The sequence below is a fragment of the Mobula hypostoma genome, chromosome 4, assembly GCF_963921235.1.
Source record: "Mobula hypostoma chromosome 4, sMobHyp1.1, whole genome shotgun sequence".
Classification (NCBI taxonomy): domain Eukaryota; kingdom Metazoa; phylum Chordata; class Chondrichthyes; order Myliobatiformes; family Myliobatidae; genus Mobula; species Mobula hypostoma.
This window is the reverse complement of record NC_086100.1, coordinates 86,835,863-86,860,777: the sequence shown is the minus strand read 5'-3', so window position 1 is coordinate 86,860,777 and position 24,915 is coordinate 86,835,863. Positions and strand designations below refer to the sequence as shown.

Sequence of the window (24,915 nt, the reverse complement as noted above, 5' to 3'; positions counted from 1 at the left end):
CTGTGTGAAGAAGTTTTTCCTAATCTCGGTCCTAAAAGGCTTCCCCTTTATCCTCAAACTGTGACCCCTTGTTCTGGACTTTCCCAACATCGGGAACAATCTTCCTGCATCTAGCCTGTCCAATCCCTTTAGGATTTTATACGTTTCAATCAGATCTCCCCTCAATCTTCTAAATTCCAACGAGTACAAGCCTAGTTCATCCAGTCTTTCTTCATATGAAAGTCCTGCCATCCCAGGAATCAATCTGGTGAACCTTCTTTGTACTCCCTCTATGGCAAGGATGTCTTTCCTCAGATTAGGGGACCAAAACTGCACACAATACTCCAGGTGTGGTCTCACCAAGGCCTTGTACAACTGCAGTAGTACCTCCCTGCTCCTGTACTCGAATCCTCTCGCTATAAATGCCAGCATACCATTCGCATCTCATTCCTCCTTCAACATTTCAATATACTGAAACAGCATATACTCTCTCACCTACCCTGTGATTATAAGCAACACTAAGGGGTAATTTAGAGCAACCAGTTAACCTATCAAACTGAAGGTCTTTGAGATGTGGCAGGAAAGAGGAGCACTTGATATATTGTGCACAGATTTTGGTTGCACTGCTATCAGAAAGTCATCATTAAACTGGAAAGGGTGCAGAAAAGATTTTCAAGGATGCTACCAGGACTCAAGAGACTTTGCTAAGGTGAGAGGTTGGACTGGATAGAACTTTATTCCTTGATATTGAAGAATGACCTAACAGAGGTGTATAAGACATGATGGACATATCTAGGAGAAGTAGAAATGGGAGAGTGTAGGTATAATGTGAGAGGTAAAATACTTAAAAGGGTTCAGAGGAGCAGCTGCTTAATGCAGAGGACGGTGCAGATGTGAAATGAGCTCTAAGGGAAAGTGGCTGAGACAGTGACAATAACAAATTTTAAAATAAATTTGGATAAGTTATGGATAACGGAGGTATAGAGAAATATGAGGAAATTGTGGCCGAATAGGGCTAGCTTGGTGGACACTAAACAGGTTAGTAGGGCTGAAGGGCCTGTTCCATATTGTATTACTCTATGACATTGGAGTGACATGTTTATATCCTTTTCAAAGGTAGCTACCATCTTTATGTCATCTGGTTTTCTTTGTTCTTGCAAATAGCCCAACAAACCTCTTAGGTGTATCAAATTGCACAAAAGTGACCAATACGCAATCACCGTTAAGGTTACCCCCAGCCCCACAAACCCCAATGCAATGCAAGTAGAAGCTACCCAATATCTAGACAATTGAGTGAAAGATTGGTTTTCCGATTTCATTGACCTGACTACTAGTTATCAAAGAGATTTGTAGCCATGACAGTCTGGCATCTGCCCCAAAAGGATAATTGGGATCCTGAGGCAGCACTCCCAGCTACTAGCTATGCACATACTACTGCCACTTCGATCTGATCGCTCAAAGTCCTGTTGCCATGGTGAGAAGGTATCATCAAGAGCCGGAGATGCTCAAAGTAATTCTATTGTAGCACCTGCAGTCACCAGGAAAACCCTACAGGAAAGCACTGGAAAGACAAAAGAAGACAGGGAATGCATGAGAGAAATATCAGAATAATATTTATTGTAATATTTTCTGAGGTTGGAAGGCTGCAGGAGCTTTAACTTGCCACCACAGTCAAACTGTGATGATCCGTATCAGAAGGAAACTAGGATAATCCCAATGAAATGAGGAAATGGGGTTGTGTTAATCAACTGCATAATCAAATCGAGACCACCTTGTCTCCAATCTTCCCCTTCCTTCTTCTCCTGCTCGCAGCTATGGTCAAATATTGGTCCCACATGAGTGTGAAGCGGATGTAGTTTGTACTAAGTCTTGAAACTAAATCTGCTAAATATTGTAAAGTTTCTCCAGGGTGGTCCAAACATGGGGGCACACCCACAGTCTGACCCATCACAGGATGGCATTCATGCTTGTGGTTTCTGAAATGGAGTGACGAGCCTTGTGGTAAGCATGAAGGTCATTCTAGCTGTGGCTCATCTCAGAGTTTACACAGAGCACCTCCACTGTGTGCAGTCAATTGAACCCTGCATTATCAAGGAGCCTGACAGTTAGTAAGTCTGCAGGCTGATCTCTGCCAAAAGACAAAGACATGGTCTTCACTCCCGCGGAACAGAAAGTGCCTGTGACCTATCCAAACACACCTGAATATGGCAAACTGTGAAATGATGTACATATTGGCGGTTCCGTCCTCCAAATATCTGAAGCTGATGTTTAGTGTGAGCATTGCAATCACTGGTGAAGAAACTCCAGCCTTTCTCCACGGCAGTGATGAGGTTGTAGTAAGTGGCAGGACCTGCTTGCAGAAGCAGTGGGAGGATCCTCCATGCATGTGGATCTCATGCTCCTGGATGCATCTCTGAGCTCCTATTGGGATGTGAACTAGGCACCAACTAATGTTGCAAAATGCCTATTCTTAATTATTTATCCAAGTGCATGTACTTTCGCTCTTTGCAATGGGTACACTCATGCAACACACCTGCCTTTGTGCGTCAAGACCAAATTGGCAACCACTGCCCAAACAGCAGAATGTTGCACTCAGTGCTATTTTCCTGCATTAGTGTTGCAGCCAATTACCTTGCATGAAGTTCTGCTTTCTCCACATCGTACTTGCTCTGCAATTGAATCATCTCTTTGACCTTGCTGCGGAGCTGCTGTTCGAGTCGGCTGTTTTGCGCGGTGTGCTTCTCCAGTGCCGAAGCGGTGCTGCTCTGAGGCCGATACAAGTTGGAGTCTAGTTTCAGGCATGCAGACTGCAGACGTTCAGTTGTTTGGGTAATATCAGCATTTAGCTCCATAAGATTCCTGGGGAAAGTGGATCAAATTAACATGGACACACACTCAATCATCTTGCATCAATTAGAGTACATCAGTAACTGATATATTAGTACAGTGGATTCCAGTTAATTGGACATTCAGTTAATCAGGGCAGCCACTTATTTGGGACAAAAACTAATTGATAAAATTGCTGGGATTTTCTTTGTTTATTTGGGACACTACGCCACTTAATTGCAGCAGGAGACTATTTCCGTACAAATTCTAACTAGTGTCAGTCACGTGCATTTGTATGGCTGTTAGATGCTGCACCATGCTTAGAGTGAAAACATTTTAAAAGCATTATTTGCATATGTTTGTATTCCAAACTGAGTTAATTTAGGCGAGAATTAAGGAATAAGACAACTCTGAACAGTGCTGCTCTCTGCGGTTTCAAGCATTCAGCCTGGAGATGCCAAAAACGGCCGGGAGTAAAATTGAAACCATTCCACTACTTCAATAGGTTAGGAACTACGAGAATTTGAAGAGTTCAACGATCATTTTGAACGTTACAATGAAAATAATGATTTGGAGGATCCAATTGTCAATAGCATTGTATGAAGACAGTCCATTACAGACATTCCACCTTGCAAAAACTTATTTCAGGGAGGTAGCACCATCAATTTGCAGGAGACTCCCAGAACTTCCGGGAGAGGTGGGATGTCTGCAATAGAGTAGCTCCTTAGCAGCTAGCCAGCTGGTTTAAATAACGTTAGCTATGCTAATGAATGAATGACACCTGTTAAACTCACCTCAGCATGTCTTTTACAGTCTTAACCCACCATGGGCAATGGAAAAGTTACTGTTGCAAACAGTGTAGTGAGCAACACTGTCATTATTTTTGACCCTATTAGGCAGGGGTACACTTTGGTGTAGTCTGGGGTGACGTACGTTTTATATTTTCTTTTTTTTTGGAACACTCTGCTATGGCGCACTCTCGCTCTCTCGCTCGCTCGCTCGCACTCTCTTTAACTCGTGCGCTGTCTCGTGCTCTCGCTTGCTTTGTCTCTCACACTCTCACTTTCTTTCTCTCTCTCTCTCTCTCTCGTGCTCTCTCTTGCTTTTTCTCACTCGCTCGCTCTCAAAGAAATTGATTTCCGTGATATTGTATATAATTTGCGGGCATCAGGGAGCCACTATTCATAAGCGGGAGACTCCCAGAACTTCCGGGAGAGGTGGGATTTCTGCCATTATCTGAACTAGGTGTCTGCGCTGATTTTCTTCATTGCATACACTGGATGAATTTCTCTGTCAATAATTATCAGGAATTAATTCACACTTTTATAGTACTGTAATACTATTGGTGTTCTCATTTATTCTGCATTTCATATAAATACATAATTCGATACTCTGTTTCTCTTTTTTATACCTTTTTAACTATTTTCATGAAACTTTGGCTACTTGGGGCAGCCGCTAAATTGGGCCAAAATGTACTGGTCATACATGTCTCAATTAACCAGAATCCATTGTATTAAGGAATGAAACAGACATACTAAATTTAGTACAGGCGTCTGCGTTTTCACTGTTAAGGCCTAGCAAATATACATTAAAGATATATTGAGTGTTTGAGACAATGGTTTGGAATTTGCAAATCGAACATGCTGTCATTTGGAAAGAGAAAATAGAGAAGTGATCTGAATGCACTCTGGAGTAAATTTAAGGGCTCAAATGATAACTATAATCAACCAGCCTTGCTTAGTTTGGCTGCCATTTTGTCTCTAACTCAAAAGGTTTAGAATTCAGGTCATTTGTCTCCTTGCAGTACAGCACTGTCAGATTTACATCTTATCAATGAGATGTGAAGCCAAATACTCTCCCAAATACATGTGAAATATTCTGTTCAAGAAATATGGGAAGAGATCACCTGTGCATTAACCAGTTGTTACCATTCCACCAGCATTACTAACAAATAGACGATTTGGGGGTTGCTACGATATTGGTATTGATGGTAGTTAACTATGTAGAAACTGTCTGCTGTACTTCCTATGTTACAGTCATGATTACACTTCAAAAGTACGTTGTTTGTAAAACAATTGGATTATCCAGAAACAAATGTAGCAGAGAAAAAGTTGGGGAGCACTACCAGTGCAGACTTGGAACATAGACTGTTCTATGTAGCCATCAAAATGGCAGGCATAGCTCAGGCCCATGCAAGAGCCCATGGCTACACCTTTGGTTTAGAGAAAGAGCGAGGGGCCAAAAGAGTAATTGCTGAGGGTGAGGGTGCAGGAGGGGAACTGGTTGGGTCTGTTGTCCAGAAAGAAGTAAAGAGTAGGGCTATATAAATATAATCTATTTTTCTGTTTCATCTGCCAGAACTCCAGAAGAAGTCTATGTTCAGAATAAACCTGACCAATTTCCAGAAAAGACACTTCACTGAATCAGTGGTAAATTCATAGAGCAGGTGTCTAGGGGGAAGGCAGATGGTGGTGGTATTGATTAATTAAAACTCAATTTATTGTGATTTGGTTCATAAATAATAATGTGGGAAAAACAGTGTGAATTTCCCTAGGTTCGCTGGTCTCCTCCTACATCATAAAGGCATATTTGCTGGTAGGTTAATTGCCGGTGAAAATTTCCCCGAGTGGGTGGACAGTGGAGTCCGGTAAGGGTGGGTAGGAATGTGGGAGAAATAAAAAGTTATTAGTGTAGGAATAGTGTCAACATGTGCCTGGCTGAAGAACCTGTTTCCATGCTGTATCTCTCTTTGACTCTATGCTCTAAATTAGGAAGGAATTCATGTTGTGCTGATCTTCGAACTATCGATATGCCATGACCCAGCCACCCACTGACTGCACCTACTGCTGCATCCCGCTCTTCAGATCTGTGAGGTCACCACGCACCCCGGCCACCTGCCTCCGCAGAGTCAACAGCTTGCTGTGACTGCCCATCAGACGGGAGCCTTGCACCTGAAGGAAGCAGGTTCAGATTAGTTTTTGTCATACACGCTAAGATGCAATGGAATTCCTTGCTTGGATGAAGCTCAGATACTGTTATTATTAACAGTACACAGGTAGATAATAAGAACAACAAGTACAGTGATGAGCACCAAAAATACAGGATGGCGCAAAGTACAACCAGAACATCCAAAATAAAAACGTTAAATAATTTTCCAGTACATTTCAGTCCTGTAATATTTTCATACATTGGTTGGTATGTTGGTCATGTTTAAATATTCAAACTGGATCCTCCGGAATAGGAATGACAGGAAAGTTCAAGGGAAATTGAAGGAGGGAATTTGCCCATTTCACTTTGGAAAAAGGGACACTCGGATATCCATAGGCTTTATTAGAAAGTTATCTCGTCTGGAATACTAATAGCTACTGGCTACACATTCAGCCTGGATATGACTCCATCAAGTTCCACCAGAAGCCGAGATAAATCTCATCACCTCTGCTGCCAATTTCCACCATGCTCTCACATTCACACAGTCCATCTAAAGCTTTTCCCAGTTCTAACGCCTTCTTCCATACAGGGGCCCCAGTTCCCACAATTCCTTCTACTCATTGGGACTCTGGTCCGCACTGCCTTTCCACTCACTGGGCCTCATTTCCCCTACTTCCTTCCACTCATCAGGACCTTATTTCATACACTACTTTCCACTCACAGGCCCCGGATGCCTCACTTCCACCCAATCACCAGGACCTGATATCCCTGCCACTCACTGGACCCCACTACCCACACTTTCACTGGGGCTCCAGTTTCCATACTTCCACACTACAGCCTTAATTCCTACACTCCTTTTAAAGTCACGTGATCTATTTCCTGTGCTCCCTACATATTAACTCCATTCATCAAATCATTTCTATCACCTTTAAAAAAAATGGATCAAAGAATTTTGGACCGTAGTGAGAAAACTACAGTCGGAGCAGTGCTGCCAGGATAATCAAGGACATGACCCACCCAGCCAACATACTTTTCATCCCTCTTCCCTCCGGGAGAAGGCTCAGGAGCTTGAAGACTCATACGTCCAGATTTGGGAACAGCTTCTCTCCAACTGTGATAAGGCTGCTGAATGGATCTTGACCCGGATCTGGGCCGTACCCGCCAAATATCCAGACCTGCGTCTTGTTTTTTTTTGCACTACCTTACTTTCCATTCTTCTAATTTTTCTATTTATGATTTATAATTTAAATTTTTAATATTTACTATCGATTTGTAATACAGAGAGCGGGAAGCGCAGAATCAAATATCGCTATAATGATTGTACGTTCTAGTATCAATTGTTTGGCGACAATAAAGTAGAAAGTAACATGTGATAATACTGTACAGAAAACTGGCAGGTCTGGTGTCAGAAAGGACCTGAGCCTCATAAATAAATGGAGTTTTATTGTAAAGATGGAAAGCCTTCAGATGTTGGAAATCCAAAGCAACACACACAAAATGCTGGAGGAACTCAGCAGGTCAGGCAGCATCTGTGGAAATGAATAAACAGTTGAGGTTTCAGGCTGAGACTCTTCTTCAGGACTGAAATAGAAGGGGGAAGATGCCAGAAACAAAAGGTTGAGGGAAGGGTTAGCTTTATTGTGTTAAGTGCTAGCTTGAATCCACACTGTGACATCTTTTACACAGGACAGCCAATACTACAATCTTGCCTTGTGTTTTTATACGAGCAAAAATTAAAAAGCATGAAGTGGTTCACCAATGAGATACTGTAACATAATGTACCTCCTGCTCCCATTGCTGCTTCAGTTCTTTATGCTCCAGTTCATTCCTAGCCTTGCCGAAGTCCGCTGTGATCTTGTGGATGTCCTCACTGAGTCTCTGATTGGCTGCACTGGCCTGTTCCAGTTGTTCCCGCAGCATGGCATTGACCTGGGAAAGGCTGCTGCTTCTGTCTCGGGAAAAATTAAAATGACAGGGACCAGTTCAGCACTGCATTTACATCACAACTGTAATTTAACGAATCAGGAGCACTTACTAAAATAACACTTGTTACTAAGTGCACAGAAGATAGAATTAACGAAAACAGACCCTTCATCCCAACATTCTAAACTGGTCTCATTTCCCCATATTTGGTCCATATCCCTTAAAGCCTTTTCTATCTAAGGACCTGCCCAAATGTCTTTTAAGTGATGTAATTGTACCCATCTCAACTACTTTCTCTTCGGCAGCTCATTCTGCATGAAGATCAAATTTGATTGAAAAAATGGATTTTATGGAGCATTTGAAAGGAAAGGTTAAGGATGGAATTCCAGAGCCAAGACCTTATCAGTAAAAACACAGGCCCCAGTGCTAAGTTTAATATATCTGGGCATGTTAGAAGGCAGTATTTACAGAGGTGCAATTTATTTTGGTAAGTTTTAAGAATAGATTGCAGATAAATGGGCAGTGGGAACTTTGAAGAAACTGAGAATTTTATATTCAGACACTTAACTGTAAGCCAATATAAATCAGGGAACAGATATTTGATCATGAGACATTGCAAAGACCTATTGTGTAGGTAGATCAGCCATTGCCTTACTGATTGCAAGGGTCAAAAGATTTACTCCAATCATCACTCTACCACCATATGCTCTTAGGTTTAATCATTCTTCACTGAAGACACCACAATGTGACTCTCCTGAAATGTTAGGGACCAAGAATCTAACAAAAGTGAGGAACTAAAGGAGGTTATATCGGTAAGAAACAGTGCAGTAGAAATTACTGGCAATGAAAGCCCGATGAGAGGGGTAACATAGTGAATAGTTTACTGCTTCACCGCTCCAGAGGCCCAGATTTAATCCTGAAGTCAGGTGTCATAGAAACATAGAAAATAGGTGCAGGAGTAGGCCATTCTGCCCTTCGAGCCTGCACTGCCATTCAGCATGATCATGGCTGATCATCCAACTCAGAACCCTGTACCTGCCTTCTCTCCATACCCCCTGAACCCTTTAGCCACAAGGGCCATATCTAACTCCCTCTTAAATATAGCCAGTGAACTGGCCTCAACTGTTTCCTGTGGCAGAGAATTCCACAGATTCACCACTCTCTGTGTGAAGAAGTTTTTCCAAATCTCGGTCCTAAAAGGCTTCCCCTTTATCCTCAAACTGTGACCCCTCGTTCTGGACTTCCCCAACATCGGGAACAATCTTCCTGCATCTAGCCTGTCCAATCCCTTTAGGATTTTATACGTTTCAATAAGATCCCCCCTCAATCTTCTAAATTCCAACGAGTATAAGCTTAGTCGATCCAGTCTTTCATCATATGAAAGTCCTGCCATCCCAGGAATCAATCTGGTGAATCTTCTTTGTACTCCCTCTATGGCAAGGATGTCTTTCCTCAGATTAGGAGACCAAAACTGCACACAATACTCCAGGTGCGGTCTCACCAAGGCCTTGTACAACTGCAGTAGTACCTCCCTGCTCCTGTACTCGAATCCTCTTGCTATGAATACCAGCATACCTTTCGTCTTTTTCACCGCCTGCTGTACCTGCATGCCCACTTTCAATGACTGGTGTATAATGACACCCAGGTCTCGTTGCACCTCCCCTTTTCCTAATCGGCCACCATTCAGATAATAATCTGTTTTCCTGTTTTTGCCACCAAAGTGGATACCCTCACATTTATCCACATTAAATTGTATCTGCCATGAATTTGCCACCTGTGTAGAGTTTGTACATTTTTCCTGTGACTGCACAGTTTTCTCCGAGCCTCCCACATCACAAAGATGGGTTATTTGGTCATTGTAAATTGCCATAGTAGTTGAGTGGCAGAATCTAGGGTGAGTTGGGAAAAATGTAGGAACAGTGTGTAAGTGTGGAGGCAATCAACATGGACTTGAGTGGCAGGAGGATCTGGTTCTATGCTGCATCTCTCTGCTAATCTAAATCCTCACAGCCTTATGATTTGCATCCCAGTGTAATAAATAATGTAGCAATGGAAATAGTGGATGTACTTGCAATTACCTTCTAGAATTCAACCCTATGGAATAATTCTTGCAGATTGAAGGATGGCAAAGTTAATGACACTATTTAAAAAAGGAATAAGATGGAGAACAAGGATCTAGAAGGTGGTTTGCTTAACATCAGTGAAAGGGAAATGCTACAGCCTATTACACAGGATAAGATAGCAGCACACTTGAAAATGATCAATACAATTTGCAAAGTCAGAATGCACATCTCAAATGGAAATGAAGATTTGCAAACTGTTAGAATGTGACCGTTTAAAAAGTTAAAGGAAGAAAAGTGACATAGTACACTTGGACTTCCAGAAAGTCTTGGTAAAGTCCAGCATAAAAAGTTAGTGTGTAAAATTAAAGCACACTGCATTGCAGGGTGGTGGTAACATATTGCTATAGATTGAAAACTGATTAAGTTATGAAAACATTAGCTAGAGAGAGTTAAATGGGAACAGCTGTTTTTGGGCAAGTCCACATCCAACAGAGTACAGAGTACAGGACAGGTATGTTCCAGCCAGAAGAAAAGACAAGAATGGCAAGGGAAGAGAACCTTGCATGTTGAGAGAGATGATGAACTTAGTCAAGAAAGAAAAGGAAATGGTAAGACGTGATAGAGTGGGAGCGATTAAAGGGAGAGGAGTGGTGTTACTACTCAGCTAAAATGTTACAGCAGTGCTCAGTCAGGAGTGACTGGAGAACTCATCTAGTGAGGCTTTATGTGTAGAACTCAGGAATAAGAAAGGTATGACGACATGAATGGTGCCATATTATAAACCACACAACAGTCCATGGGATATAGAGGAACAAATTTGCAGAGAGTTTGCAGACTATTGCAAGGAACATAATGTTTGATAGTTGGTGATTTTAACTTTCCACATATTGACTGGGACTCCCATACTGAGTGCAAAAGGACCAGGAAGGATAAGAGTTTGTCAAATATGTTCAGGAAAGTTTCCTTAATCAATACATTAAAGTCCCAGAGACTGAGTGTGCAATTCTTGATCCGCCATCAGGGAATGAGGCAGAGCAGGTGACAGATGTTTGTGTAGGGGAACACTCTGCATCTGGTAATCATAATGTCATTAGTTTCAAGGTAATTATGGAAAAGAATAGGTCTGGTCATCAGGTTGAGATTCTAAATTGGAGAAAGGATCTGGCAAGTGTGGATTGGGACAGGCTGTTCTCTGGTAAGGTGTACTTGATAAATGGAAAGCCTTCAAAAGTGAAATTTTGAGAGTTCAAAGCTTGCATATGCCTGTCAGAATGAAAGGCAAGGACAACAGGTTTAGTAAACCTTGATTTTCAAGAGATATTGAGGCCCTGTTTAAGAAAAAGAGGGACATACCATGTACAGGCAGGCAGGAAAAAAAATGAAGTTCTTGAAGAGTATAGAAAATGGAAGAGAACACTTAAGAAAGAAATCAAGAGGGCTAAAAGAAGGCAGGAGCTTTCTCTAACAGACAAGGTAAAGAAGAATATAAGGGCTTCCACAGACATGTTAACAATAAAAAGGATTACAAGAGACAAAACTGGTCCTCAGAAAGATCAGAATGGTAATCCATGTGTGAAGCCAAAAGAGATAGGGGAGATCTTAAATGGATTTTTTGCAACCGGATTTGCTTGGGAAGCCGACACAGAGTGTATAGAAGTGAGGCGAAACAGCAGCGATGTCATAGACCCTACACAGATTACAGAGGAGAGTTCTTTGCTGTTTTGACATACATTAGGGTTGATAAATAAATCCCCAGAACTTGCCAAGGTATTCCCTTGGACCCTGTGTGAGGTAAGTGCAGAATTTGCTGGGGCACTAGAAGAGATATCTAAATCATACTTAGTGACAAGTGAGGTACAGGGGGATTTGAGAGGAGCAAATCTTCCACTGTTTAAGGAAGGCTCCAAAAATAAACCCGGAAATTATAGGCTGGTGAGCCTGACATCTGTAGCGGGAAAGTTTTTGCAAGGTATTCTGAGGGACTAGATATATGAGTATTTGGATAGACAGGCAATGATTGGGGATAGTCAGCATGGCTTTGTGTGTGGTAGGTCCTGTTTAACCAATTTATAGATTTTCAAGCAAATGACCAGGAAAGTAGAAGAAGGCAAGGCAATGGATGTTGTCTACATGGACTTCAGCAAGGCGTTTGACAAGCTCCCTCGTGGGAGGTTGATCAGGAAGGTTCAGTCGCTCGCCATTCAAAACGAGATAGTAAATTGGATTAGACATTGCCTTTGTGGGAGAAGCCAGAGAGTGGTAGTGGATGGTTGCCTCTCTGACTGGAGACCTGTGACTAGTGGTGTGTCACAGGGATCAGTGTTTGCTCCATTGTTGTTTGTCATCTATATCAACAATCTGGATGATGATGTGGTAAACTAGATCAGTAAATTTGAGGATGACACCAAGATTGATAGTGTAGTGGACAGCGAAGAAGACTATCAAATCTTGCAGAGGGATATGGACCAGCTGGAAAAAATGTGTTGAAAAATGGCAGATGAAATTTAATGCAGAAAAGCGATGTTGCGCTTTAGGAGGACCATCAAGTGCAGGTCTTACACAGTGAGTGGTATGGCACTGAGGAATTCAGTACATCAAAGTGATCTGGGAATACAGGGCCATAATTCATTGAAAGTGGCGTCACAGGTACAGTATAGAGGGTTGTAAAAAAAAGCCTTTGGCACATTGGCCATAATAGATCAATGCACAGGAGTTGGGATGTTATGTTGAAGTTGTGTAAGATGCTGGTGAGGCCTAATTTGGAGTACTGTGTGTAGTTTTGGTCACCTTCTGACAGGAAAGGTGTAAACAAGTTTCAAAGTGTGCAGAGAAAATTTACAAAGATGGTGCTGGGGCTAGGGGAACTGAATTATAAGGAAAGATTGAATAAGTTAGTACTTTATTCCCCAGAATGTAGAAGAACGATGGGAGATTTGAAAGAGGTATACAAAATTATGAGGGGTATAGAGAGGGTAAATGCAAGCAGGCTTTTTCCCTTGAGGTTGGGTGAGACTACAACTAGAGGCATTGGGCTAAGGGTGAAACGTGAAATGTTTAAGGGGAACGGGAGACAGACAAGTGGGTAACAGTCAGGAGAGGGAAGGGGAAGAGTCAGGTACTAGAGAGTACCCCTGAACAATAAGTACTCCTGTTTGAGTACTGTTGGGAGGGACAGCCTACCTGGGGGAAGCAACAGTGGCAGTGCCTCTGGCACAGAGTCTGGCCCTGTGGCTCAGAAGAGTAGAGAAAAGCAGTAGTGATAGGGGATTCCATAGTTAGGGGGCCAGACAGGCGATTCTATGGACGCAGGAAAGAAACTTGGATGTTAGTTTGCCTCCCAGGTGCCAGGGTCTGGGACATTTCAGATCGCGTCCACGATATCCTGCAGTGGGAGGGAGAACAGCCAGAGGTCATGGTATGTATTGGTACCAATGACAGAGGTAAGAAAAGGGACGAGGTCCTGAAAACAGACTACAGGGAGTTAGGAAGGAAGTTGAGAAGCAGGACCGCGAAAGTAGTAATCTCAGGATTACTGCCTGTGCCACGTGACAGTGAGTAGAGGAATAGAATGAGGTGGAGGATAAATGTGAGGCTGAGGGATTGGAGTGGGGGCAGGGATTCAGATTTCAGGATCATTGGGACCTCTTTTGGGACAGGTGTGACCTTTACAAAAAGGACAGGTTGCACTTGAATCCCAGGGGGACCAATATCCTGGCGGGGAGAGTTTAAACTAGAATTGTTGGGGGGTGGGAACCGAACTGAAGCGACTGTGGAAGAGGCAGTTGGCTCACAAATAGAGAAAGCTTGGAGACAGTGTGTGAGGGAGGACAGGCCGGTGACAGAGAAGGGACACCCTCAGACCAGCGTTTGAGATGTGTCTATTTTAACGCAAGGAGTATTGTGAACAAAGCGGATGAGCTTAGAGCGTGGATCAGTACTTGGAGATATGACGTGGTGGCCATTACAGAGACTTGGATGGCTCAAGGACAGGAACGGTTACTTCAAGTGCTGGGTATTAGATGTTTCAGAAAGGACAGGGAGGGAGGTAAAAGAGGTGGGGGTGTGGCACTGTTGATCAGAGATAGTGTCACAGCTGCAGAAAAGGTGGATGTCATGGAGGGATAGTCTACACAGTTTCTGTGGGTGGAGGTTAAGAACAGGAAGGGGTCAATAACTCTTCTGGGTGTTTTTTATAGGCTGCCCAATAGTAACAGTGATATTAAGGAGCAGATAGGGAAACAGATCCTGGAAAGGTGTAATAATAACAGAGATGTCGTGGTGGGAGATTTTAATTTCCCAAATATCGATTGGCATCTCCCTAGAGAAAGGGGTTTAGATGGGGTGGAGTTTGTTAGGTGTGTTCAAGAAGGTTTCTTGACACAATATGTGGGTAAGCCTACAAGAGGAGAGACTGTACTTGATTTGGTATTGAGAAATGAACCTGGTCAGGTGTCAGATCTCTCAGTGGGAGAGCATTTTGGAGATAGTGATCATATTTCTATCTCCTTTATAATAGCATTGGAGAGAGATAGGAACAGATAAGTTAGAAAAGCGTTTAATTGGAGTAAGGGGCAGGGTTATGGTTGGGTACAGGAACCGTGGTGTACAAAGGCTGTAGTAACTCCAGTCGAGAAGAAAAGAAAAGCTTACAAAAGGTTCAGAGAGCCAGGTATTGTTAGAGATCAAGAAGATTATAAGGCTAACAAGAAGGAGCTTAGAAGGAAATTAGGAGAGCCAGAAGGGGCCATGAGAAGGCCTTGGCAGGCAGGATTAAGGAAAACCACAAGGCATTCTACAAGTATGTGAGGAGCAAGAGAATAAGGCGTGAAAGAATAGGACCTATCAAGTGTGACAGTGAGAAAATGTGTATGGAACCGGAGGAAATAGCAGAAGTACTTAATGAATACTTTATTTCAGTATTCACTACGGAAAAGGATCTTGGTGATTGTAGTGCTGACTTGCAGCAGACTGAAAAGCTTGAGCATGTAGATATTAAGAAAGGGAATGTGCTGAAGCTTTTGGAAAGTATCAAGTTGGATAAGCCGCCAGGACCAGATGAGATGCACCCCAGGCTAATGTGGGAGGCGAGGGAGATTTCTGAGCCTCTGGCGATGATCTTTGCATCATCAATGGGGACGGGAGAGGTTCCGGACGATTGGAGGGTTGCGGATGTTGTTCCCTTATTCAAGAAAGGGAGTAGAGATAGCCCAGGAAATTATAGACCAATGAGTCTTACTTCAGTGGTTGGTAAGTTGATGGAGAAGATCTTGAGAGGCAGGATTTATGAACATTTGGAGAGGTATAATATGATTAGGGATAGTCAGCATAGCTTTGTCAAAGGCAGATCGTGCCTTTCGAGCCTGATTGAATTTCTTGAGGATGTGACTAAACACATTGATGAAGGAAGAGCAGCAGATGTAGTGTATATGGATTTCAGCAAGGCATTTGATAAGGTACCCCATGCAAGGCTTATTGAGAAAGTAAGGAGGCATGGGATCCAAGGGGACATTGCTTTGTGGATCCAGAACTGGCTTGCCCACAGAAGGTAAAGAGTGGTTGTAGACGGGTCATATTCTGCATGGAGGTCGGTGACCAGTGGTGTGTCTCAGGGATCTGTTCTGGGACCCTTACTCTTCATGATTTTGATAAATGACCTGGATGAGGACATGGAGGGATGGGTTAGTAAATTTGTTGATGACACAAAAGTTGGGTGTGTTGTGGATAGTGTGGAGGACTGTCAGAGGTTGCAGCGGGACATTGATAGGATGCAAAACTGGGCTGAGAAGTGGCAGATGAAGTTCACCCCAGATAATTGTGAAGTGGTTCATTTCGGGAGGTCAAATATGATGGCAGAATATTGTATTAATGGTAAGACTCTTGGCAGTGTGGAGGATCAGAGGGCTCTTGGGGTCTGAGTCCATAGGACGCTCAAAGCAGCTGTGTAGATTGATTCTGTGGTTAAGAATACATACGGTGTACTGGCCTTCATCAATCGTGGAATTGAATTTAGGAGCCAAGAGGTAATGTTGCACCTATATAGGACCCTGGTCAGACCCCACTTGGAGTATTGCGCTCAGTTTTGGTCGCATCACTACTGGAAGGATGTGGAAGGATGTGGAAACCACAGAAAGTGTGCAGAGGAGATTTACAAGGATATTGCCTGGATTGGGGAGCAATCCTTATCAAAACAGGTTGAGCGAACTCGGCCTTTTCTCCTTGGCGCGATGGAGGATGAGAGGTGACCTGATAGCGGTTTATAAGATGAAGAGAGGCATTAATTATGTGGATAGTCAGAGGCTTTTTCCCAGGGATGAAATGGCTGCCACAAGAGGGCACAGGTTTAAGGTGCTTGGAAGTAGGTACAGAGGAGATGTCAGGGGTAAGTTTTTTACGCAGAAAGTGCGTGGAATGAGCAACTGGCAACGGTGGTGGAGGCAGATACGATAGGCTCTTTTAAGAGACTTTTGGATAGGTACATGGAACTGAGAAAAATACAGGGCTATGGGTAACCCTAGTAATTTCTATGGTAGGGACATGTTCGGCACGACTTTGTGGGTTGAAGGGCCTGTATTGTGCTGTAGGTTTTCAGTGTAACATAAGAGGAAACTCCTTCAGACGGTGGTGAGAATGTGGAATGAACTGCCAGTGCAGATGGTGAATGTGATTTCAATTTCAACGTTTGTGTAGTTTGGATAGGTACATGGATGGGAAGGGTATGGAGGACTCTGGTCTGGGTGCAGATTGATGGGACTAGCAGTTTAAAAAGTTCAGCATGGACTAGATGGGCTGAAGGGCCTGTTTCTGTGTTGTAGTTTTCTATGACTCTATACAAAGCTTGGAAATTTAGAATCAAACACAGCCATTGAGGATTATAAAGAAGCAAGAAAAGAACTCACGAAGGGAATTCGGAAAGTCAAGAAGGGCTATGTAAAATCCTTGGTAAGTAAAGTTCAATGTTCAAAGTAAATTTATTAGCCAAGTACATATACTTGTATATCACCATATGCAACCCTGTGATTCATTTTCTTGCAGTTGTACTCAGTAAATCCAACAATTACAATAACATCAATGAAAAGCTGCACCCACGGGGCGGACAACCTGTGTGTAAAAGACAACAAACAGTGCAAATACAGATAGAGAGAAAAAAAATAATAATAACAACAACAATAAATAAATAAATAAGCAATAAATATTGAGAACATGAGAGGAAGAGTCCTTTAAAGGGACTCCATAGATTGTAGGAACAGTTCAGTGATGGGTCAAGTGAAGTTGAGTGCAAGTTATACCCTCCAGGTCAAGAGCCTGATAGTTGAGGGGTAATAATTGTTCCTGAATCTGGTGGTGTGAGTCCTGGGGCTCCTTCACCTTCTCCCTGACAGCAGCAATGAGAAGAGACCATGACCTGCATAGTGGGGTTCCTTGGTGATGATAGCTGTTTTCCTGCAACAACGCTCTCTGTAGAGGTGTTCATTAGGAGGGCTTTAACCATGGTAGGCTTGGCTGTTTTCATGACTTTTTGTAGGACTTTCTGTTCAATGGTATTGGTGTTTCCATACGAAGCTGTAATGCAGCCAGTCAATATACTCTCCACCACACATCTATAGAAGTTTGTCAAAGTTTTATATGCAATGCAAGTAGGATTTAAAGAGAATCCCAGTCACCTATACATGTTTGCTGTTGTGTGCTGGGGCAGCAGGCTGATGGTAGCAGACAAAAACAGAATCAACAAACTCATTCGTAAGGCCAGTGATGTTATAGGGATGGAAATGGACTCTCTGACGGTGGTGTCTGAAAAGAGGATGCTGTCCAAGTTGCATGCCATCTTGGAAAATGTCTCCCATTCAATACATAATGTACTGGTTGGGCACAGGAGTACATTCAGCCAGAGACTCATTCCACCGAGATGCAACACAGAGCGTCATAGGAAGTCATTCCTGCCTGTGGCCATCAAACTTTACAACTCCTCCCTTGGAGGGTCAGACACCCTGAGCCGATAGGCTGGTCCTGGACTTATTTCCTGGCATAATTTACATATTACTATTTAATTATTTATAGTTTTCATTACTATTTAATTATTTATGGTGCAACTGTAATGAAAAGCAATTTTCCCCCGGATCAATAAAGTATGACTATGACTATGACTATCCATCAAAAGATAGTGGATAACCAGGGAGAAGTTAGGGACACTCAAGGATAAAGGGGGGAAATATTTGCTTGGACGCAGATGATGTGGGCGATGTCCTTAATGAGTTTTTTACAGTAGTATTTATCAAGGAGAAGGAAATGAAGGATAGAGAGATCAGTGCCTTGTGTGTTAATGTGCCAGGTATTTTGAGGCAAAAGATGAGATAGAGTTGAGTCTCTTAAAGAACATGAAGATGGATAAGTCCCCAGAGTCTGATGGAATATGGCCCAGCTTATTGTGAGAGGCAAGAGATGAGATTGTTGTGGCCTTGACCAATAACTTTGTGTCCTTGACCAATAACTTTGTGTCCTCTCTTGCCACAGGTAAAGTCCCAGAAGTCTGGCGAGAAGCTAATGTTTTTCCATTATTCAAGCAGGCAACCAGGGGTTATCCTGGGAACTATAGACTGGTGAGTCTCATATCTGTGGTAGGGAAGTTACTGGAGAGAATTCTTACAGATAGGATTTATGGGCACTTGGAAGTGCAGGGAAGTCAGGTCTTACTAAGTTAATTGAGTTTTTTGAGGAGATGATGGGGGTAGCAGACGAAAGTAGAGCAGAGGATGTTGTCTATATGGATTTTAGTAAGGTGTTTGACAAAGTCCCTCATGGGAGGCTCATCCAGAAGATTACAATGCATGGGATCCATGGCGAATTAGCCATTTGGATTCAGAGTTAGCTTGCCCATAGAAGACAGAGGGTAGTGGTTGAAGGGACTTACTCTTGCTGGACATCTGTGATTATTGATCTTCCACAGGGATCTGTGCTGGGATGTCAGCTGTTTGTAATGCATATAAATGACCTGGATGAAAATGTTGTTCAGTGGGTTAGTAAGTTTGCAGGTGATAAGTTTGCAGATGGTGGTGTTGTGAATAGCATAGGAGATTGGCAAAGAATATAGCAGGATATAGATCAGTTGCAGATGTATGTGTAGAAACAGCAAATGGAATTTAACCAGGCCAAATGCGGTGTTGCACCTTGATAGGTCAAATGTAAACAGACAGTACTGAGTTAAGGGTAAGACCCTTCCTTACCCTGAACAGTGTTAATGAGCAGAGCAATCTTGGAGTCCAAATTCATAGTTCCCTGTTGATTTGACTGTTTAATTTTTAGATGAGTCTGTTTAATTGATATTTTCTTTGCAGTTTAGCAATTAATTACTTGTTTGTATTTTAAGTAGTTCTTGCATATAGTGTCTTGTAAAAGTATTCAGACCCCAGTCGTTGGTTCACCTAAATGAGTATTACAACCAGGGACATTAAACAATTTAACTGAGAATTTTTTTGTGAATTGCATGCTCCTTTTTTTCACAGTAGAGCTCAAAAACAGGGAAAATTTTAAAGCATGAAAAACTAAAAATTCAAAATTTGAAATGTCACCAGTTTAAAAGTATTCATCCCCCTTTGCTCTATACTTGGTTGAACCACCTCTCGTAGATATTAAGAGCCAATAGTCTTTTTTGATAAGTCTCTATTAGCTTTGCACAGCTTGATGGAGCAAGATTTACCCATTCCTCCCTGCTAATTTGCTCAAGCTGTACCAAGTTAGTTGGGGAGAAGTGGTGATCAGCAATCCTGAGGTCTTGCCAGAGATGGTTGATTGAGTTAAGCTCAGGACTCTGACTGGGTCACTCCAGGACATCAATCTTCTTCATTTGAAGCCACCTCGTGGTTGTTCAGGCAGCATGCTTTAGATTGACGTTCTGCTGAAAGACCAACTTCCTCCCCAGTTTAAGTTCTCTGGCAGAGGCTACTAGGTTTTTGTCCAGGGCATCTCTGTATTCCCATCAATCCTGACCAGATATCTAGTCCCTCCTGCTGAAAGGCATCCCATAGCATGATGCTATCTCAATCATACTTTACAGTAGGGATGGTGTTACCTGGCTGATGCACAATATTAGATTTATGCCACACATACTGCTTAGTATTGAGGCCAAAAAGCTCCAGTTTAGTCTCATCCAACCACAAGACTTGCTTCCACATCTTTACAGTATCATCGAAATGACACTTTTCTAGGTCTTTATGGGCAAGGACAACCATGTTTTTTTTTAAATCCAGGGCTTCTTCTTTGCCAGTCTTCCATAAATATCCTTTTTGTGCAAGGCCTTAGAGATTGTTAAGCCATGAACTTCATCTCCAGTTGCAGCCACTGATCTCTGCAGCTCACTCAGGGTAACCATTAGCAGATCAGTAGCCTCTCTTACAAGGGCCATTCTTATACAGTGACTAAGTTTAGAGGGGCAGCCTGATGTAGGTAGTGTGGTTGTGGTTTCATATTTTTACACTTTTTCATGCTGTACTGCACTGAGCTCCAAGCTCTGTTTAGTGCCCTTGAGGTGGTCTTGTGCCATTCCCCAGACTTGTGCTTCTCTATTATCATTTCCCTAAGTTGCCTTGAATGTTTTTTTGTCTTCATTTTGGTTAGGTTTATTCAGGAAACCTCCAATATTCTACATCAACTAACTGGCTGAGTTGGTCAGGTGAAATACAGTATTACACCTGAGGAAAGGTAACATAGTAATTACAAAGGGGGTGAATACATTTTTCAGCGTCACAATTTTGGTTTTTAATTTTTATGAAATTGTTGACAAGCTTTGGATTTTTCTTTAGATTTGACATAGCGCAAAATGTTTTGAAGATTACCTCAAAAATCCTACTTCAATTTAAATTTCAAAAATGAGACAGTAAAATGTGAAAATAATTGTGGGGCCTGAATACTTTTTCAAGGCACTGTACATGTAACAGTTTATTATGTTTTCTAGTGGTCACAATGTATATACAAGTTCAGTGTGTTCTCCTCATGGTGTTATACTGGTGTGATTCTGGAAGCTTCTCCTGGTACTGCATTATTTGAATGTCTCATTAATTGACTCTTATCAACAAATTTGAATGGAATTCTCCTTATAAAATAGCTGACCACAAAACAGAGGCATCTTAGTGCTTTTGTCTCTCTCACTCTCTGCTTGGCAGACCTCTATCACTGTCCTTTTCATTTTTTCTTTGTTCTATCACACTTAACAAAATGGTTATGAAGCAACAGGCTTTGTGCCTTTTGAAAGAACCTTAGAATAAAACCTCAGAATCAAACAATTGGTGTAGTTGGCAGGATGATTACAAAGTTTAAGGACTTGGACACAGACATAGTGGAAATTTTAATGTGCAACAAAAGGGCTAAGACCTTCCTCATTTTCCAATTTGCTTGAGAGAAAAATTAATTCTGCCTCTACTTCATCAGATGGGAGTTAGGATTGAGGAACTGCTACATTGCTATATTGAAAAGAGTTCAGTAAGATAGAAATGCAAGCTGGTAGAGCCATGTGCAGGCTGATGGAGCCATGTGCAAGCCAGGACAGTGTCAAAAAATTTAATTGTATTAGCAGCAGAGCATGGATTAAAAATTACATTTGTGCAAGCCAGTAGAGTGCATGAGAATAATTAAATATAAGCAAGCTAGTGCAGCACAGAATTAAATTATTAAAATCCAGAGATTGCCTAAGGGAAATTAGAAATCTGGAATGGCTGCTGCTGATTTAGAGGTAAGACCATGTGGTCAGTTTGATTGAACGTGTGAGTGAATTAAAGAGTTAAAGAAGGCAAATAAAGATTTTACTGATCAAAAGGAACACAAATCTTATAATACACTACAAAAGCAGCATGATAGACTCAGTAGAAAGCCTAAAGAGCAATTTTTTGCATTAACTGAACGAGTAAAAGAACAACACAGTATTTCAGTCTAAGTGCATTGTATGGAGATCAGAAACAAGCTAAAACAAAATGGAGAAACAGAACAAAGAGTTCAGGTGGGCAGTCCTTGCAGTGACGTTGTTAGTCATGCTACAAGTGACGCTTTCAGTGATGCTACCTCTGAAGTTCCGCCCTGGGGAATACACCCCCCGGAGACAGCCACACCATCCAAACTCCAAGGAATTACAGCCCACATTGAGTAGTCTCCTGAAACAGCACCACCATCTGAACTGCGAAGAAGTATAGGATGGACTCTAAAGGGGTCCCTAGTGATTCCGTCCTAGCGTGTCGCACCAGACAGTCAGCCGTTCTTGTCTGGCGCGTAGTGTCAGGATTGGTCTCCTTTCGGTTTAACCGGGTCACAATATGAACGTTCCTGACTCAACCCTTGTTTTTTACGAGGCCGAGTGGCTAGCTCGATGCTTAACCCGGCACGGATGGAAAGCGTGCTCAGGGTGTGGCCCGACTTGGATTCGAAGTCCGGCATTGATGCCACTGCCACTGCACCATCAGCTGGCGGCTAGTGATTCAAGCGAGGATGACAGTTATGGAACAATATGATTGACAGCCATGTCCACAGCTTGCTCCAATAAAGACCAAGGGAATGAAGACACACAGGACTGAAGATGAAACCATTGTTAATCAATGTTTTGGCAAGGTAGTGGCAGATCCATCAACCACTCAACAATCTGCAGAAGGACAATAAGTGGTCAGATGACCTTGTAACTCTTAATGAAGAGCAACTGAAAATGCTTCAGATTTTAAAGGTGACATTGTGTACTGCACCTGCATTAAGAATCCCTGACACATGTAAACCATTTACTCTGTATGTCAATGAGAAACATATGATAGCAGTCTTAACTCAAGAACACCGGGACTGACGGTGTTTTGTTGATTATTACTCTGCCAAAAATCCGATTCTGTACACTGGCGGTTCCTCAACATTTGACAGAGGAGTTTGAATGGTTGTTTCTGGCACTGAAGGGCTGGCATCAGGAAGCATGTCTCCTGGTCCTCTGTGCAACAGGCAGAACTAAAAGCTTTCATTGAAGCCTGTGAGGTGGCAGAAGGAAGATCAGCTAAAATCTATATTGAGTCGACGTGTTTTGGAGTTGTTCCTTACCAAGAGGCTGATATACACATTATAAGTCATAGAGACATAGAATAATACAGCACAGCACAGCCCTTCGGCCCATCTAGTCCTTGCCAAATTATTTAAACTGCCTTGTTCCTATGACTTGCACTGGGACCATAGCTCTCCAGACCCCTACAATCCATGTAGCCATCTAAACTTCTCTTAAACATTGAAATCAAGCTTGCATGCACCACTCATGCTGACAGCTCCTTCAACACCCTCCTGACCTTCTGAGTGAAGAAGTTGATCCTCATGTTCTTCTTGAACTTCTCACATTTCAAACTTAACCCATGACTTCTAGTTGTAGTCCCACCCAGCTGCAGTGGATAAAGCCTGCTTGCATTTACCCTATCTATACCCATCATAATTTTGTATACACCTATCAAATCTCCCCTCAATTTTCTACGTTCCAAGGAATAAAGTCCTAATCTTTTCAGTCTTTCCTTATAACTCAAGTAACCTCCAGTCCCAACAACATCCTTGTAAATTTTCTCTGTACTCTTTCAATCTTATTTACATCTTTCCTATAGGTAGGTAACCAAAATTGTACACAATACTCTAAATTAGGCCTCATCAATGTCTTATAGAGCTTTAATATAACATCCCAACTCCTGTACTCAGTACTTTGATTTATGAAGGCCAATGTGCTAAAAGCTTTCTTTATGACTCTATCTACTTGTGCCGCCACTTTCACTGAATTAGAGACCTGTATTCTCAGATCCCTTTCTTCTACTGCATTCCTTAGTGCCCTGCCATTCACTTTGTAAGACCTATCCTAGTTGGTCCTACCAAAGAACAACACCTCGTGCTTGTTTGTATTAAATTTTACCTGCCATTTTGCAGCTCATTTTTACAGCTGGTCCAGATCCTACTGCAAGCTCTGATAATCTTCTTCACTGTCCAGTACACCCCCAATCTTGGCATCATCTGCAAATTTGCTGACCCAGTTAACCATATTATCATCCAGATCATTGATATAGATGACAAATAACAATGGGCACTATGGTAGTCCGCTAGTCATAGACCTCTAGTCAGAGAGACAATCATTAACTACCACTCTCTGGCTTCTCCCACAAAGCCAATGTCTAATCCAATTTAAGATTGATTATACACAACCTTCCACACACAAATCCATGCTGACTATCCCTAATCAGTCTATGCCTACCCAAATAACCATCTCTCAGGCCCCTTAGAATACCTTCCAATAACTTTCCTACTAATGTCAGGCTCACTGGTCTATAATTTCCTAGTTTATTTTTAAAGCCTTTCATAAACAGCAGAACAACATTAGCTATCCTCCAATCCTCCAGCACCTCACATATCACTAAGGATGATTTAAATAACTGCTAGAGCCCCTGCAATTTCTGCACTTGCGTTACACAGGGCCTGAGGGAATACCTTGTCAAGCCCTGGGAATTTGTCCACCCTAATTTTCCACAAGATAGCAAACACCTCCTGTTCTGTATAGGGTCCATAACTTCACTACTGCTTTGCCTCACTTTAATAGACTCGTCCTTCTCCCAAGTAAATCCAGAAATAAAATCCATTTAAGATCTCCCCCATTTCATTTGGCTCCATGAATAAATTACCGCTTTCATCTTCCAGACAACAAATTTTGCCCCTTACTACCCTTTTGTTCTAAGTATCTCCAAAGAATCCCTTAGGATTCTCCTTCACTGCATACGCTAGCACAAACTCATGCTTTCTTTTAGCCCTCCTGATTTCTTTCTTAAGTGTTCTCTTGCATGTCTTACACTCCTCTGCTACATCATATGTTCCTACCTGCCTATGCACCGTTTTTAACTTAACCAGGGCCTCAATAGCTCTTGAAAACCTAGGTTCCCTAAACCTGTTATTCTGACAAGCACATACAAACTTTAGACCATAAGACCATAAGATATATGAGCAGGCCCATCAAGTCTGCTCCACCATTCAAACATGGGCTTTGCTTGTTGCTCGGTGGCTGGGGTGGGGTCAAAGCGCTCAGCAGAGAATGGTGCTCGGTGCTCAGTGTCGGAGGCTCGAAGTTTTCAGACGGACTCAGAGTCGGCTGCAGCCGGGTGCTTCCAATGCATCGGCAAGTTGTCGGCGCTTGGTGGTTCGTGGCAGGGAGAGTTTCTCCCTTCTACTGTCT

At 42.4% G+C, this 24,915-nt stretch overlaps 1 protein-coding gene across 1 annotated transcript in view; it reads right to left on the bottom strand.

Annotated features, from left to right (window-relative positions):
• LOC134345449 (rootletin-like) overlaps positions 1–24,915 on the bottom strand; it is a 387,184-nt gene that overhangs the window by 180,776 nt on the left and 181,493 nt on the right. The window contains exons 7-9 of the mRNA XM_063046136.1: positions 7,516–7,681; positions 5,650–5,756; positions 2,611–2,838 (exon numbers count right to left, since the gene is read on the bottom strand). Coding sequence (XP_062902206.1) covers positions 2,611–2,838; positions 5,650–5,756; positions 7,516–7,681 — 501 coding nt within the window. The remainder of the gene's footprint in view (positions 1–2,610; positions 2,839–5,649; positions 5,757–7,515; positions 7,682–24,915) is intronic.